The following is a 13,637-nucleotide window of genomic DNA, read 5'->3' as shown; positions in this document are numbered from 1 at the left end:
TTAGAAGGATTAGACAAAATAGCCATGAGGCAAGAAGAGGCAAACTAATTGATGAAAAATAGGATTATGACTAGCAATATGAAGATGTTTACGAAGCTAAGTGAAAAAGAGCATCTAGATGATCATAGCAAATTCTTATTGCAGAAGTTGAACCACAACTTATTTGGAAATTAATTGTAAGTCAAATATGTTTTTATTTTCATTTATTCGTTTCAATAATGTTTGGTTGTCACTTTATGTTTTAATAATGTGTGTCTTTAATAATGTTTTTTGTGCTTTCTGCTATAATATGTCAATGTAATCCATGACTTTCATACTTAAATGGGAGAATCCAATCTTTTCAGTTTCAACTCAATTTCAATCTAAACCTTCAACCACTTAATATATTTGTTCTATTATCTTATAAACGAAGATTCATTCTTCCGTTGTACCAATAAATCTAAACATTATCATATAAGCACTACTTGATCTCGATATACGATAAATCTATCACACCAATACATATCATACATTGGATATGTAAGTTACGTAGTAAGACTGTAACATTAATTCATTATAAAATAGCATAATATTTTTTTTGTGTATGGGTATTTTATGAGTTTTTTAAAATTTATTTGTGTATAGCATAAAATAGACATTAACCAAAATGTTGAATGGCAAACACTTAGAAGTATCAATTGACAACATTGTTCAGGATATAAAGAGTTGGTCATCAAAATTTAGGGCTGCAAATTTTGTTTTTACTCCAAGAAATTGTAACAACTCTGCTAATAATTTAGCAAAATTTGGTTGTAATTTTGATGTTTTTTTACTCAGTGTTTTTCACCCCCTGATTAGCTTTCAAATCAGTTGTATAACGATTATTATCATTCATTAATATAATTCATTTTTGCTAAAAAAAAAAAAAAGAATTTTTCTGATTTTTTTTTTCTTTTTGAATTAGTGAAATTTTATGAATATATATTTATTATTTTTATTTGGTTTGTGCACCCAAATTTTTGTTTTCTTTTTGATTGAAAATTACAGTATTAAATTGTAGCACGTAGGCAATTCTTACCAACATTGCTACGACGAAACGGCAAGCAGTGTAATTTAGAGAACCGTGAAGCGACCGTCGACACTCTCTCTATTCGCCGCTAATATCTTCGCCGATTTCCTTAGGTCTCTTGATTTCTGGTGAGTTTCCCCTTCCCACTATCATCTCACACAACATTGCTTGTGTCGTTCAATATCCCTTGTAACCCAAACCTGCACAAGCGATTTACTATTTCATGTAAAGTTGGAATTTTTCTGGACTAGTCTGTCATAAAGTTCAATGCTTTTTTTAGTTTTGAAATCTGCCCAGAACTGCGGCTAAACTCCAATTTACATATGTTTCTTGAAAGGATTTTAAAAAGGAATGGGATCGGATTGTTTGACACCAGAATGGGCTTCTCAGCCTTGTCTCATTGGGATTGACGAAGCCGGAAGGGGTCCTGTTCTAGGTTAGTTTCTATCTTCTCTTATCTATCTATCTTGTTAAACTTTGTAGTGAGTGAGAGAAGAATAATCTGATTAATTTGTGTTGACGAAATAGGTCCCATGGTGTATGGATGTATGTATTGTCCTGTTTCCTACCAGTCTTCTCTCGCTTCTCTCCATTTTGCAGGTGAAAATAACACTCACATTGTATTCCTTTGTGTTGAAGAATTGAGATGTGCTTTTTTGGGTTTATGATGCAATTAGTAGATTCTTCTTCTGCTAGTGGAACGTTTTGGAATTCTTAAAAGCAACCAGTTGTTAGTATTAGCATATATTACTGCGACGTTCCAATTTGGGAGGGTGTCATAAAGCATGAGACTTTTGCTCACATTTATAAATGTTCTTTGCTGTTATGCCTTTGTGTTGAATAATTGAGATGTATGTTTTGAGGTTTGAGATTGCATGGAGTAGGTTCTTCTTCTGCTATTGGATTACATTTGTGTTTCTATATTGTTTAACCCTTCAGTTGTTAGTGTAATCTTATGGTTCTGCGACGAGATCTTAAGTAAAAAAGCATGACACTTTTGATCACATTTATAATCTCTTGGCACTTTTTGTTTCCCTTAAGGTTTTTGCTGCACAATGCTTGTATATTTTGAGTATAACCATGTGCTGTGACGTTCCAATTTGGGAGGGGATAAGTAAAGCATGAAACTTTTCATCACATTTACAGTCTCTTGCCTCGTTTTGTTCTCCTCAAGCCTTTGGCCGATATGCTTGCAGATTCAAAGACTCTAAAAGAGGAGAAAAGAGAAGAATTGTATGAAAACTTAAAGCTTGACAATTCTCTTGGATGGGCTGTTGATGTCATTGATCCCAGGGAACTCTCAGCTAAGATGCTCGCAAAGTTAGTACTAGTTTAATGTTTTTGAAGCTAATAGATTGAGAGGCTCATATGGTTCTTATATCTTATAGCTTTGGTTTGTTTTTCTACAGAAATAAGACTAATTTAAACGAGATTTCACATAACTCTGCGATGGGGCTTATCAAAAGGGTACTGGACATGGGGTTTTTTCTAACAGGTGATTGGTGATTAGCTTTTGATGGAAACAGATGCATCATCTTTTGAGTGATCAAGTTATTTACCATATATGCATATCCTCAAGCTTTATAACCCTTGACTACCTTTGCAGGCATATCTGGATACTGTGGGAGATCCCGAGAAATACAGAATAAAATTGTCGGAGAGGTTTGCTTCAATCAAGTTTGTCGTTTCAAAGAAAGCTGACAGTCTATTCCCTATTGTTAGTGGGGCAAGTATTGTGGCTAAGGTGATATGTTATGGCTTCTCGCTAGTCAATATCTATCTCTCGAAGCTTTCCACTTGCTAAACGTCACTAAATTTCTACTACTTACTCAGGTGACAAGAGACAGAGCGTTGAGAGAATGGTTGGTAGAGGAAATCGGAGAAGACATAAACAGAAACTTTGGTTCTGGATATCCTGGAGGTACAATTCTTTCCTCAAATCATTTATGTTTTAAGCAATACTTACACTCTGATATGTTTGTAATGCAATTCAGATCCTGAGACAAAGGCATGGTTAGTGCAACACAAACATTCTGTGTTTGGATTCCCATCGCTGGTCCGCTTCAGTTGGGGAACTTGCACCGCACTTTTGAAGGGAGAGGTTGAAGTTGCATGGTTAGTTTTTTTTTTTGTCTGTTTGTTTCTATGTTCTATTAGCTATGATCAAGCATTTGGAGATCTGTTAAAACACTTCATTTATCTCAATCTGTTGTAAGAATCTGAATGTAATGTTTTGTGCACTTGAGCAGGGAAGCAGATGAAACTGAAGAGAGTGGTAATGGAAGTAGCAGCAAACGACAAGCGAAACTAAGCAGTTTTGGGTTCAAAACATGCGAGAGTAGGAGCGAAGAAATCGAGTCGAGTGGAAAAGGGCGCTGCAAATTTTTCCAAACTCGCAAAATCCAACAACTCACTCAGTTTTAATCCCAGTACAAGTCTGAATCAGCTTCCAGAAGATATCTTAGCTTATTTTTTGTCTCTAGTGTGTCTTAGTTTCATTCACTTGGTGATTGTTGTTTCGTTATTTTTCTTAGCTTTTTGTCCATTTTCTGAACCTCTGTAATTGTTTGTAGGGGTAATAGGGGAATCGTCAAGCCGATTAATACTCTGGCATGTTTTACTAATCAGCTAGCTGGACTGCCTCCTCATGTGTAATTGCTTTTTTTTTTAATGAAAACCAGTTGGTTGCGGGATAACCAAATTGACCAGATGCTCCAAGGAGACAGCGGACCATCCAAGAACTCTCTACTCCTCCCCCTTACAATCCAATTTACAATTCATACCAACCTACAATGAAAAAGGCTAAGAAAAGCCCATCTGTTATAAGGCCCAGGTTTGAATTTCGTCTTCCCTTGCTAAGTCCAATTTGAAAACTGATTTCCTCGTTCACTGTAGGTAGAAAATTCCTTTATAGAACAGTAGAGATAGTTTTAGATTGGATACGGCATTATTTTTCTCAAAACTTGGTGGATAAATTTTTCGATTATTTCTCGTTGCAAGATTAATCCTGAAGCAACCCAGCACTTTGTGATAATGCATCCCAATTCTTTCAAATATTGTTAGGGCATCTCCGATTCATTTCTTCATTTTTAATTCTATTTTGCAATTTTGCAGTAATTCTATTTTGGAGATGGTTTTACCCCGACCTATTTTTCCATATTTAACTCCAAAAGAGAATATTCTAAAAATATTCATCTTATATCTTATTATTAATTTATATAATGATTTTTTATTTATTAAAATTACAAACTTGACCCAATTATTTTTTTTAGCAAAAAAAAAAAAATAGCATGTTATTTATATTTAAAATTTATTATTGAATAACATTACATTACACAACATTCATTAATTATTAGTGTTTGTTGTATTAAGTTATTTTTAATCTTTAGTTTAAGTCATATTATGTATTTTAAATTTTATTGGTAGTTGTTTGGACAAAAATAAACGATTTATTTAAAGACTACGGAAACAAGAAACATATGTTGAATAGTTGTTTTTATTGATCAAAGTCTCGAGCTCAAATACAAGAATTCAAGACAGCGATCAATGTATAAACCCTAGCTGCGTTCTAGAGTTGAGTCGTGTGTCTTGTGTTTTAGGTCTCTTGCTTTTTTTCTTCCTCCGTCTCTCATGGAGGCCGCTCTCTTTATATAGAGACTCATTTGCCCTAATCCCTTAGAATTTGTCTTAGGCTTGCCGACTCTATCTATGATAGGGTCGGTCACGTGACTCTTAGCCCATTAGTAAAGTCGGTCGTTAGACTCTTGGTCCCTTAACAGATCTAGTCGCGTGACTTTCGGTCCATTGATGAAGTTAGTCGCGAGATTCTCGGTCTCGTGACAGAGTTAGTCACGAGATTCTTGGTCGCTTGACAGAGTCAGTCACGAGATTCTCGGTTCCTTGAACTAATCAGGAAGATTTTCCTTTTATAAGATAAACTCTTATTTACGCTGAATTTATCCAGCAAAATATGCGTTGACTAAATAAATTATATTTATTTATTTATGATGATAAAATTATGTCCAACAGTAGTAATGCTATTTTGTACTTTTGTTTGTATTGTCTATTTTCTATGTAATATATGTTAAATATAGAATTTAAAAATTATTATATATAAGTTTAAGTATAAAATAATAATAATTAACTATATTTGGATATAAATTATAAATCTATATAAATTTAAGGGATTGATTTGCAAATAAAAAAATTCAACTCCAAAATGGAGAAATAAATTAAAAGTCTCAAAATATAGAGACAAATATAGATATTTCCATTTTGCAGATGGAAATAGAGTGGGGTTGGAGAAGTTTTTTTCTAAAATGGAGTTTGCAGATAGAAATGGAGATGAGTTGGAGATGGTTTTAAAGAAGAACGACATTATGATCTTGTCTCCAAGGAGCAACGATTACCGAAACTCCTTCAATCTCTCATCCCTGCTCCATCTGAATACCGAGTGTACTCAAACATGCCCCAACTTTTCAGCGTCATATGAATCATCTTTGATCGTGACTATTTCAAAACCCCTTGACTTGATTGTGAAAGTGTTTATGACACACCATGACGTTACTTGTAGCTTGTAGCTTGTTTGTTGCGATCTCCAATTCTCTTTGGCTTATCCAACTGATTATAATATATGCCTTTTGAAGTTAACTGTAATCTTTTATGCTTGAAAACTTTGTAAACCTTACCCTTGAGGAGTTTGATTGAATGATGAAATACAAGTCTTGTTTGACAAAAAAAAAATAATAATAATTATTCAATCGTTACCCATTTAATGCACGGTTTCATCATATCCAGTTAATTGTACTACAGTAATTTTGTTTGATCTCTGTTTTTAATTTAAAAAGTCCATTGGCCACTATGAAAAGTCTGAGAAAACAAGGAAAGGTGACTTGTAAAAGTGACAGATCCAACGGTAGGGAATGAATGTCTCAAATCAACGGTCAGACTGTTTCATGCGACTCTGGTTTATTGTGACACCACGTCACTTTAATATGCCTCCATCCAATGCATGCCAACAATTTTTTCTTATTCTCTTTTTTTCGATAAAGCTTCACTACTTTATCTTTGTTTTCTTTGGTATTCTTTTGGTGTATTCGAGACATATTCCATTGAATCTATTCGTTACCTATTCGGCTATTCCTTTTATAGTTTTCTTTAACATTTTTTTACTTATATTTTTTTGACTCAACATCAATTTTTTATTAACCTAATTGTTACAACCAAATCAAAGGCACATTACATTCACCTCTATACACTTGGATCAAAACAAATACAATGATTGATCAAGTACAATTCTGGAACACTAGCAGATCCAACGCTACCTAATCGAAAACCATTGCATTTTTTAACCACAATGAGATAGATAACACACCACGATTCGAAGTGAAATCATCTCTTAAATCACCTAAATTGACCTAATGACACGAAAACAAATACTTACACAGAGAAGACCTAACCAATACTGAAAACAGATCAAATCCCAACTAAAAGATCCTCATGATCGACGTGTAGAGCTTGTCTCAATAGCTTCAACACCAAGAGATGCATCATCAGAAAAGCTTGGTCTCTCCGGCTTTCACTGTTGGGATCTTAAACCTAAAACGGACAATACATCCGACTGACCCAACTAAGAGTCATGAAACTATAATAACCGGCGAAAATAATGGTTCTTCGAACTAACTATACAATAACCAGAATACTAATCATCTAAAGATTTGAAATTGAAGCCCAAATTAGCATATCATCACTTCACAGTGCAAGTTGAAAGTGACAACATCACTTCTGTCAAGTTATCAGACATACACCACACCTTGGTCGGACTGAAAAAAAAACAAAACACCACACATTTTTTTACTTATATATATTTGATCTAGATTGAGTCGATAGAAGTTTATGCGACCACGATTGCAAAATGTGTAACTAAAAATTTCAATATTCTGCAAAGATAATATTCGATGTTCTATATGTCTTTAGTTCACCTAGATTATAAATATATTTAGTAATTGAGAAGCAAATGCTTAATTTGCATGCAATTATAGAGACAAGATGTTGGCATGCATGTTGCCAACGTTTGGAAGAAGATGCTGTAGCCGCAATCATTCTCCTTGGCATAATAACTAAGTTTAGATTATGTAAAAATTAATCCAAAATAATATGAAAACATTGAACTTTTTTAATATAGATAATTATATGTAATTCCTCTCTTTTATAAAGAATTTCATTCTAGATATTTTTTCTTCTTTACAATTCCAATATATTAACTTTTTTAATTTATCCTCAACCCAAAGTTCATTTGATTAAATTTAAACCATTAATCACTTATTAAATAAGGGCAAACATGTATAGTTATATTTTTTTCTTAATTTGTGTTAATTGTATCAAAATAACACTTTTTGAAAAACAGAGGGAGTATTTCATTGTTGCATTTTTTTGAAAGATATAGTATATATGGCTGAATATATATTAGTTTTGGCCAACTAAATGTTAATTAAAATTTTAAAAATAAAAACCGATACAATGTAATATCTTGCGATGGTTATAGATCAATCATACAATATCAAAGCAAAAGAAAATATTTCTTTTACTTCAAATTGTTTTCTTTACTTTGTGAAGAAAACAAGTATAAAGGTCGATAACAATAGCAATATAAATTTTTATTGCTACAAAGAAAGAATCAATTTAGTGGCAGAAAATGAAAAACCAGTTGAAGGAAAAATGGTAATTATTGGATTTCTAATTAGGTAAATAGCAATGGAATAAAGTGATCAGTATTTTGTTAGATATAAATTTTTTAATTTTAACCAGGGACGATGAATGGTGTTTTTCATAATAGATAGCATATTCTTATGTGGTGGAGTACAAACAATATACTAAGCCATTAACTCAAAATTCTAAATATAGTCTCCATTTTATAAAAAGATTAAGTGGTTCAAATTCATCCAAATATAATTGACAAATATTTTGTTGACTCCATTACTATTTTTCTTAAATAGAAATATCTTTTACTCCTATATTTTTATCACTAAATATTACTTAAAATTTATTATATATTGGTTATGTAATACTACATTTTGCCATTGCAAAAAATATATCCAAGCAATTATATCTTTTTTCTGTAATTTCATTGTGAGATTTTTCATTCTGCAAGTTTTCACTTATTTCTTTATTTTATTATGCAATGTTACCTATCAAACGATAATGTGAATGTGGTACTTACATGAATTCATTATTTTAAAGTGTTATACATAATTATTCTTCAGTAAAAGAATATTAAGAAAGCACATAATTTTACAATTTTACTTTTGAGAGCTTCTTATTGTTACTCTTCTACCAACAAAGGAAATAATTAAAAAAACAAAGAAATAATATAATCAATTATACAGTAATTGGAAACTAATATATATTTACTCCTCCATTCCACAAATAGTATAATTTTAAGGTTTTATTCTGTTTTACAAATAGTGTTGTTTTATATTTCGAATGTAAATTTGAAAACTGAATCTCCTTTTATATAATTTTATTAATTAGAAGACAAAGCTTTTAAGTGTAAATCTATTTATAAAAGATACGTACAAATTTTTCAAAATGACACTTTTTGTTAATCATTATTTGAGACTATTATAAGAAAATTTGTTGGCAAAACAATAACAAAAAGGGAAACTTGTCCCCAAAACATTAATAGAAACCAATATTTGATATATGAACATTAATAGAAAGTCAGGTAAATGGTATCTGGTCGACATTTTGTTAAGTATATAGCATAAATTTTTGTCTGTTTGTTGACCAAAAAAAAAGTCTTGTTTTTTTTGGTTCTTGACAAAAGAAAAAAAAACATAATTTAATTGGTTTATATATGCACAGTGCCGGTCGAGAGGGGAAGCAACCTAAGCAAAGGATTGGGGTCCCAAATTTTTTCATTTTTTTTCTTTAATAATTAAAGCCTTTTTTAAGTTTTATTTGATTAAGTCTCTAGAAAAAATGCTCAATTTTATAGAAAATAAAGAAATTTTGTCCCAAAATTCAGATTTTAGTATGAATTTGGTTCAAAAAATTTAACTTTTGGTCTGAATCTATTAAAATTAGGTCCAATTTTTTTTTCTTTAGTATAAGAGGTAAAAAAAAATTTGTTCTAAAGTCTCCAAACTGGATTGTACATAGGGCATCCGATTATACCGGATCGGCACTGTATATGCATCTATTATTTTTTTCTAAGTTTACAATTCATAAGAATGCATGCATGCATGCATAAAAAATTAAAAAGATTAAACCAATTTCTTTTCTAAACTTGGATTAATTAGAAACGAGGGGTGCTAGTATTTTGAAGGGAAAGGTTCAATAGTTGAAACAAACTTCTCATTTAGTAACTATTATCAACTCGTACACTTTGTTTAATTTACCTTCTATAATTTCCATTTTTTAGGGCTTGTTGGTGCTGGTCTTCCGCCAACAAAGGAAATAGGAGACATTAAAAGGAAAATAATACTACTAATAATCAAATTAAGGGCAAGGAGGAAGTAAATGACCATTAATAAATATTAAATAGTCATATTAGAGGTAATATTGTTGGCCAAAAAAAAACGGGAAAAAGGCAAACTCGTCCCTAATCTTATATACATACCTTCACTCTCAAATCTCAAGTTCATTGGAGTCTTGTGGGTTGCCATTTTTAGGTCTCTATAAATTCAAATGTTCTGTTCAATTCAATGCCTTGCCAGACATCTGTTCCCTTTGCCATGTAAGAGAGATAAAGAAAGCGACAAAAGCCATAAAGAAAGGTAAGACTCTTTGAAAGAGAGAAAGATAAGGTTTTCTCTTATCTTCTCATCAGATCTTTGTTTCTTTACTCTCTTTCTTTTTCTTTTCTTTTTTTGCTTTTTTTGGTTATGTTTTTTTCCTCGATTTAGACATTATAAAAAAACCCTAGATTTGATCTTCCAAAGGGTTATCTTAACTGGAATCTCTCTTTTCTTATCATATATGTATAATCTTTATCTCTCTTGGTTCTTTGCTTCTCTTGTTATAAAACTCAGATCTGACACCAGATGTCTCACTCTTGTTCCTTGTTTCATCTTGTAGATCTCTGAAGTTGGATGGATTGTGTGAGTGAATAAGGTTGGGACAAAAGAAACGCAAAGAAACTGACAGAAGAGAGTGAGCACTCAAAGGCAATTTGCATATCATTGCATTTGCTTCTCTTGCGTGCTCACTGCTCTTTCTGTCAGATTCCGGTGTTGATCTCTTTGGCCTGTCTTTGTTCTCTTTGTCTCAATCTCTCTCACATATACAATCTCTCTTTCTCTTTCTTGTTCATCTCCAAATTAAGGTAAAAAGAGACGATCTAAACGATGGTTTGTTCTTGTGTATAGATGTTGGTTCGATCTGCTTGCATGCTCGATTAGACCTTTAGCCTTTAAACATTCATTATATTTTAAGAGATGGGTATTATCGAAAAAGCTTAATCTATGAGTTAACGCGTGGTTTAGTTAGATTAGCATGGTAACCTAGTTTTTTAATAGGATGGTCCTTAATTTTTTCTCGATTCATGTATATATTAATTATATCGTTTCTTTTTCCTCTCTGTCTCTCTCGAGGCGTTTTAATCCCTAGTAGTTCCCTTTGTATATATACTTTTATATATCTATATATATGTCATTTGATTCACGCGATCATATCATCTAATTTTGCGTGTTGCAAGAGTACTGTCATGATATTTGCATTATAAGAATGAGTCGTTGTTCTTCTTGTTATTTAAATGGTTTGCTCGTACATTTTTATTCCATGAGGTACATGATTAGCTTATTATTTGACAAAAAAAGTTAAATGGTAGTATATCATTAGTTGTACTTAACATTTATATATATATAATATTTGATTCCATGTTACATTTGTGAACATGAATAGTGTGAGAATATTCTTTTTAAGGGTTTGGTTTGTTAGATTAATTTGAGAACATGTTCCTATGCAACTGCTTCAAAAAAAAAAACACGCATTTTGTATGCAAACTAATACAACCCATAATGTATGAATTTGTTGTATTGGTGCCACATGTTGATGTGTCATGTCTTTCCGCTTTTGTACTGTTAAATGCTGTTGAATTCTTTTGGTGTTTGTCGAGAAAATATCAACACTACAATTAATTTGTTGTCCTACTGTTTGCACCTTTCATTTTTCTTGGGTAAGTGAGTCGTTGGACTGAAATCACGATGATTATGTGGTCAAATATGTGTGTGTGTGTATATATCTTGCAGGAATAAATATATGTATCTCTTTGCAGTTTGGTGATGATTGCATCTTTCTCACATCATCTCTAGCTTTAATTGAAGTCAGTATTGATATTTGTGAATCGATTGTGAAATTTAGAAGACAGTGGACTTTGTGTTTCTGTTTGATCATATGCTAACGCAAACGTGAAAAAAATAAGAAAATTAAGAGCCGAGACCTAGTTCATTGAGAAATTAAACCATTTTTAGAAATACAATTCGTTGAAAGAAAAAGACTAAAGCATTCTTCTTTATCACCAAGTTTCATCAACAAAACTTATTTTTCTTACAAGTCTTCCATTTTCACCCAATATATTCATTCCGAGAGTCAATTAGTTTTCTTTTATGTAGCTGTATACAGTTCTACAATTTTAAGATCCATGTACTCAACAGTCGGATATTTTCTTGACATGTTGAGTTTAATCAACAACACAATTTATATATTAATTTATTTTATCTAGTTCAAGACATTTTCGAAGCTCCATATAAAATTCTTCTTAGCTTAATTAACTTTCTCTAATTATATCATATGGATTGATCCGTATTTTGGCAGAATACATATAGATACACTCGAACAACATTTTTAGGTTTTTTTTATCGGGACAAAAGCTAGGTAATTGAAGTTAATCTTTAGATTCTTTTTGAAGTAGAAACACCTAAACATTTGGTCAAAAAAAATCTACGTAATGCAATATTTAAACCTTTTCGGTGCAAATGATGGCTTATTTAGCTGAATTTGGCAAATCATTTCACTCTGATTACGGTATACTCACAATCAACTATATATATACACGGTTTAATAGAGTTGGACTGATTAATGATGTCCTACGAAATTCATGGCATGGTCGGGTTTTGGTAGCTAGTTTGGACGACCTAGTGATCCACAAAATACAAACAAATCGGGCATGCTTTGGTAGCTAGTTTGGACGAGCTAGTGATCCACAAAATACAAACAAATCGGGCATGCAGCCCCATATGTATCTAGCCATTAGCCATAAAACAATGAAATAAGCGGTTGTGAAACTACCTTGTTACCCTTCGTTTTCAGTACATATTTTGTTATAGTATGAACTTGCGTAAGAACAAAACAAATTTGGCATTAATCGTGGGTCCAAATCATGACACATATCACAAAGTTTCTTGGATTTGTTATTTAAGTTCGTTAAAATGAGTACTTATATCTTAGCCATATATAAACTCCCCTGTCCGATCCATTCATTTTCAACGAATCATTAGTTCTTGTTAGCACATAACATCAAGTGTGGCGACTGGTAGAACTGATATTTTTTTCTCCCTCTTCTTTATAATCTTGTTACCACAAGTGAGAATAAGATTTACCTTAGTTCTTTTTTCTCCCTATATTCAAATTTCGATTGTGAATGGTGCATGCGTAAATGTATCAGATTTCAAGTATCTACTTTTATCATGAGAATTTGTTTACATGTACCTAATAGCGAGAAAAAACTCAGCAAACAAAAAAAATTCAATTACTCGAAGTTTGCTTATATTTTTCTAGTTGAATTAGGAGAAAAATATGACTATTTGTTATTCTTATATCTTGGCTACTCGTTCATTATAAGACAGTGATTTTTTTTTTGTTGTTGACCATTTATAGCATTTTTGGCAATGAAATTTAAGAATTAATTGAGTTATGTATTTTTTTTTTTTATGTGAAAGTATTTGATCTACGATCTATCTTCATTTTAGTTTAGATAAAGGTGGCCAAAATCAATATGTTATAAAATATCGGTTAGATTGGATACTTTAGGAAGGAAGAAAGTTTGTAGGCGAATTATGGAAACCTTTTTCTAACAAAGAGAGTTTCAGCAAAACATACTTTCAAATTCAATAAACAACGGCTACATGCATTCTTTTAAATATGACTATAAATCGGATTGAATTTGAGGATTACACATGAAGATTTTTCTCTATTTTTAATAAGTCATTCAGGATTTTTGGCCAATATTTTTGCCTTTTTTCTTCATATGGAAATGTACTCGAGTTAATGAAAATCATTCATATAAATAAATGATAGAAACAATTGAGCAAAATTGAGTTTTTTTTTGTAGCGTTGTGTATGAAAAATATGAAGAATCTTACAACGCAAGATGCAAAAAGGAAGATTTGGTAGCTACTATTACTATTGTATGAGAGAGATTAACTTTCCGATATGATCTTCCAAAGCATGAAAAATATGGGAGAAAAGAAAGAAAATGAGAAAATCCTCTATGAAAAGTCAAAAAAATGTTTAAAAATTATTAAAGGGCCAAGTAGAAAAGGTCACATCTTGCCTTACCAAAAAAAGACAGTTCATTGAAATTTTATCG

The 13,637-nt window shown here is 31.7% G+C and overlaps 1 protein-coding gene and 1 long non-coding RNA gene across 2 annotated transcripts; both read left to right on the top strand.

The window, feature by feature from the left end:
* Positions 1,053–3,672, top strand: LOC104752145 (ribonuclease H2 subunit A-like). The gene is made up of 9 exons (XM_019237997.1): positions 1,053–1,176; positions 1,386–1,484; positions 1,577–1,648; positions 2,245–2,368; positions 2,458–2,543; positions 2,653–2,792; positions 2,882–2,969; positions 3,043–3,163; positions 3,298–3,672. The coding sequence occupies exons 2-9, from the start codon at positions 1,400–1,402 to the stop codon at positions 3,470–3,472; spliced, it is 891 nt and encodes a 296-aa protein (XP_019093542.1). The 5' UTR covers positions 1,053–1,176; positions 1,386–1,399; the 3' UTR covers positions 3,473–3,672.
* Positions 9,697–11,768, top strand: LOC104752144. Its single transcript, XR_002035989.1, has 2 exons — positions 9,697–9,825; positions 10,127–11,768. It is a non-coding gene; the product is annotated as an uncharacterized LOC104752144 (long non-coding RNA).

Source organism: Camelina sativa, chromosome 16 (genome assembly GCF_000633955.1).
Source record: "Camelina sativa cultivar DH55 chromosome 16, Cs, whole genome shotgun sequence".
In the NCBI taxonomy this organism is placed as follows: domain Eukaryota; kingdom Viridiplantae; phylum Streptophyta; class Magnoliopsida; order Brassicales; family Brassicaceae; genus Camelina; species Camelina sativa.
The sequence above is the reverse complement of the archived record's forward strand: the minus strand, read 5'-3'. Positions and strand labels throughout refer to the sequence as shown.

What these genes read in the sequence shown, in the direction of transcription:
- LOC104752145 (XM_019237997.1), top strand. Translation starts at nt 1,400, where the DNA reads ATGGGATCGGATTGTTTGACACCAGAATGGGCTTCTCAGCCTTGTCTC. An exon ending in TGGTTCTGGATATCCTGGAG is followed by an intron (nt 2,970 to 3,042) that starts GTACAATTCTTT and finishes AATGCAATTCAG; the next exon opens with ATCCTGAGACAAAGGCATGG. An exon ending in GGAGAGGTTGAAGTTGCATG is followed by an intron (nt 3,164 to 3,297) that starts GTTAGTTTTTTT and finishes GCACTTGAGCAG; the next exon opens with GGAAGCAGATGAAACTGAAG.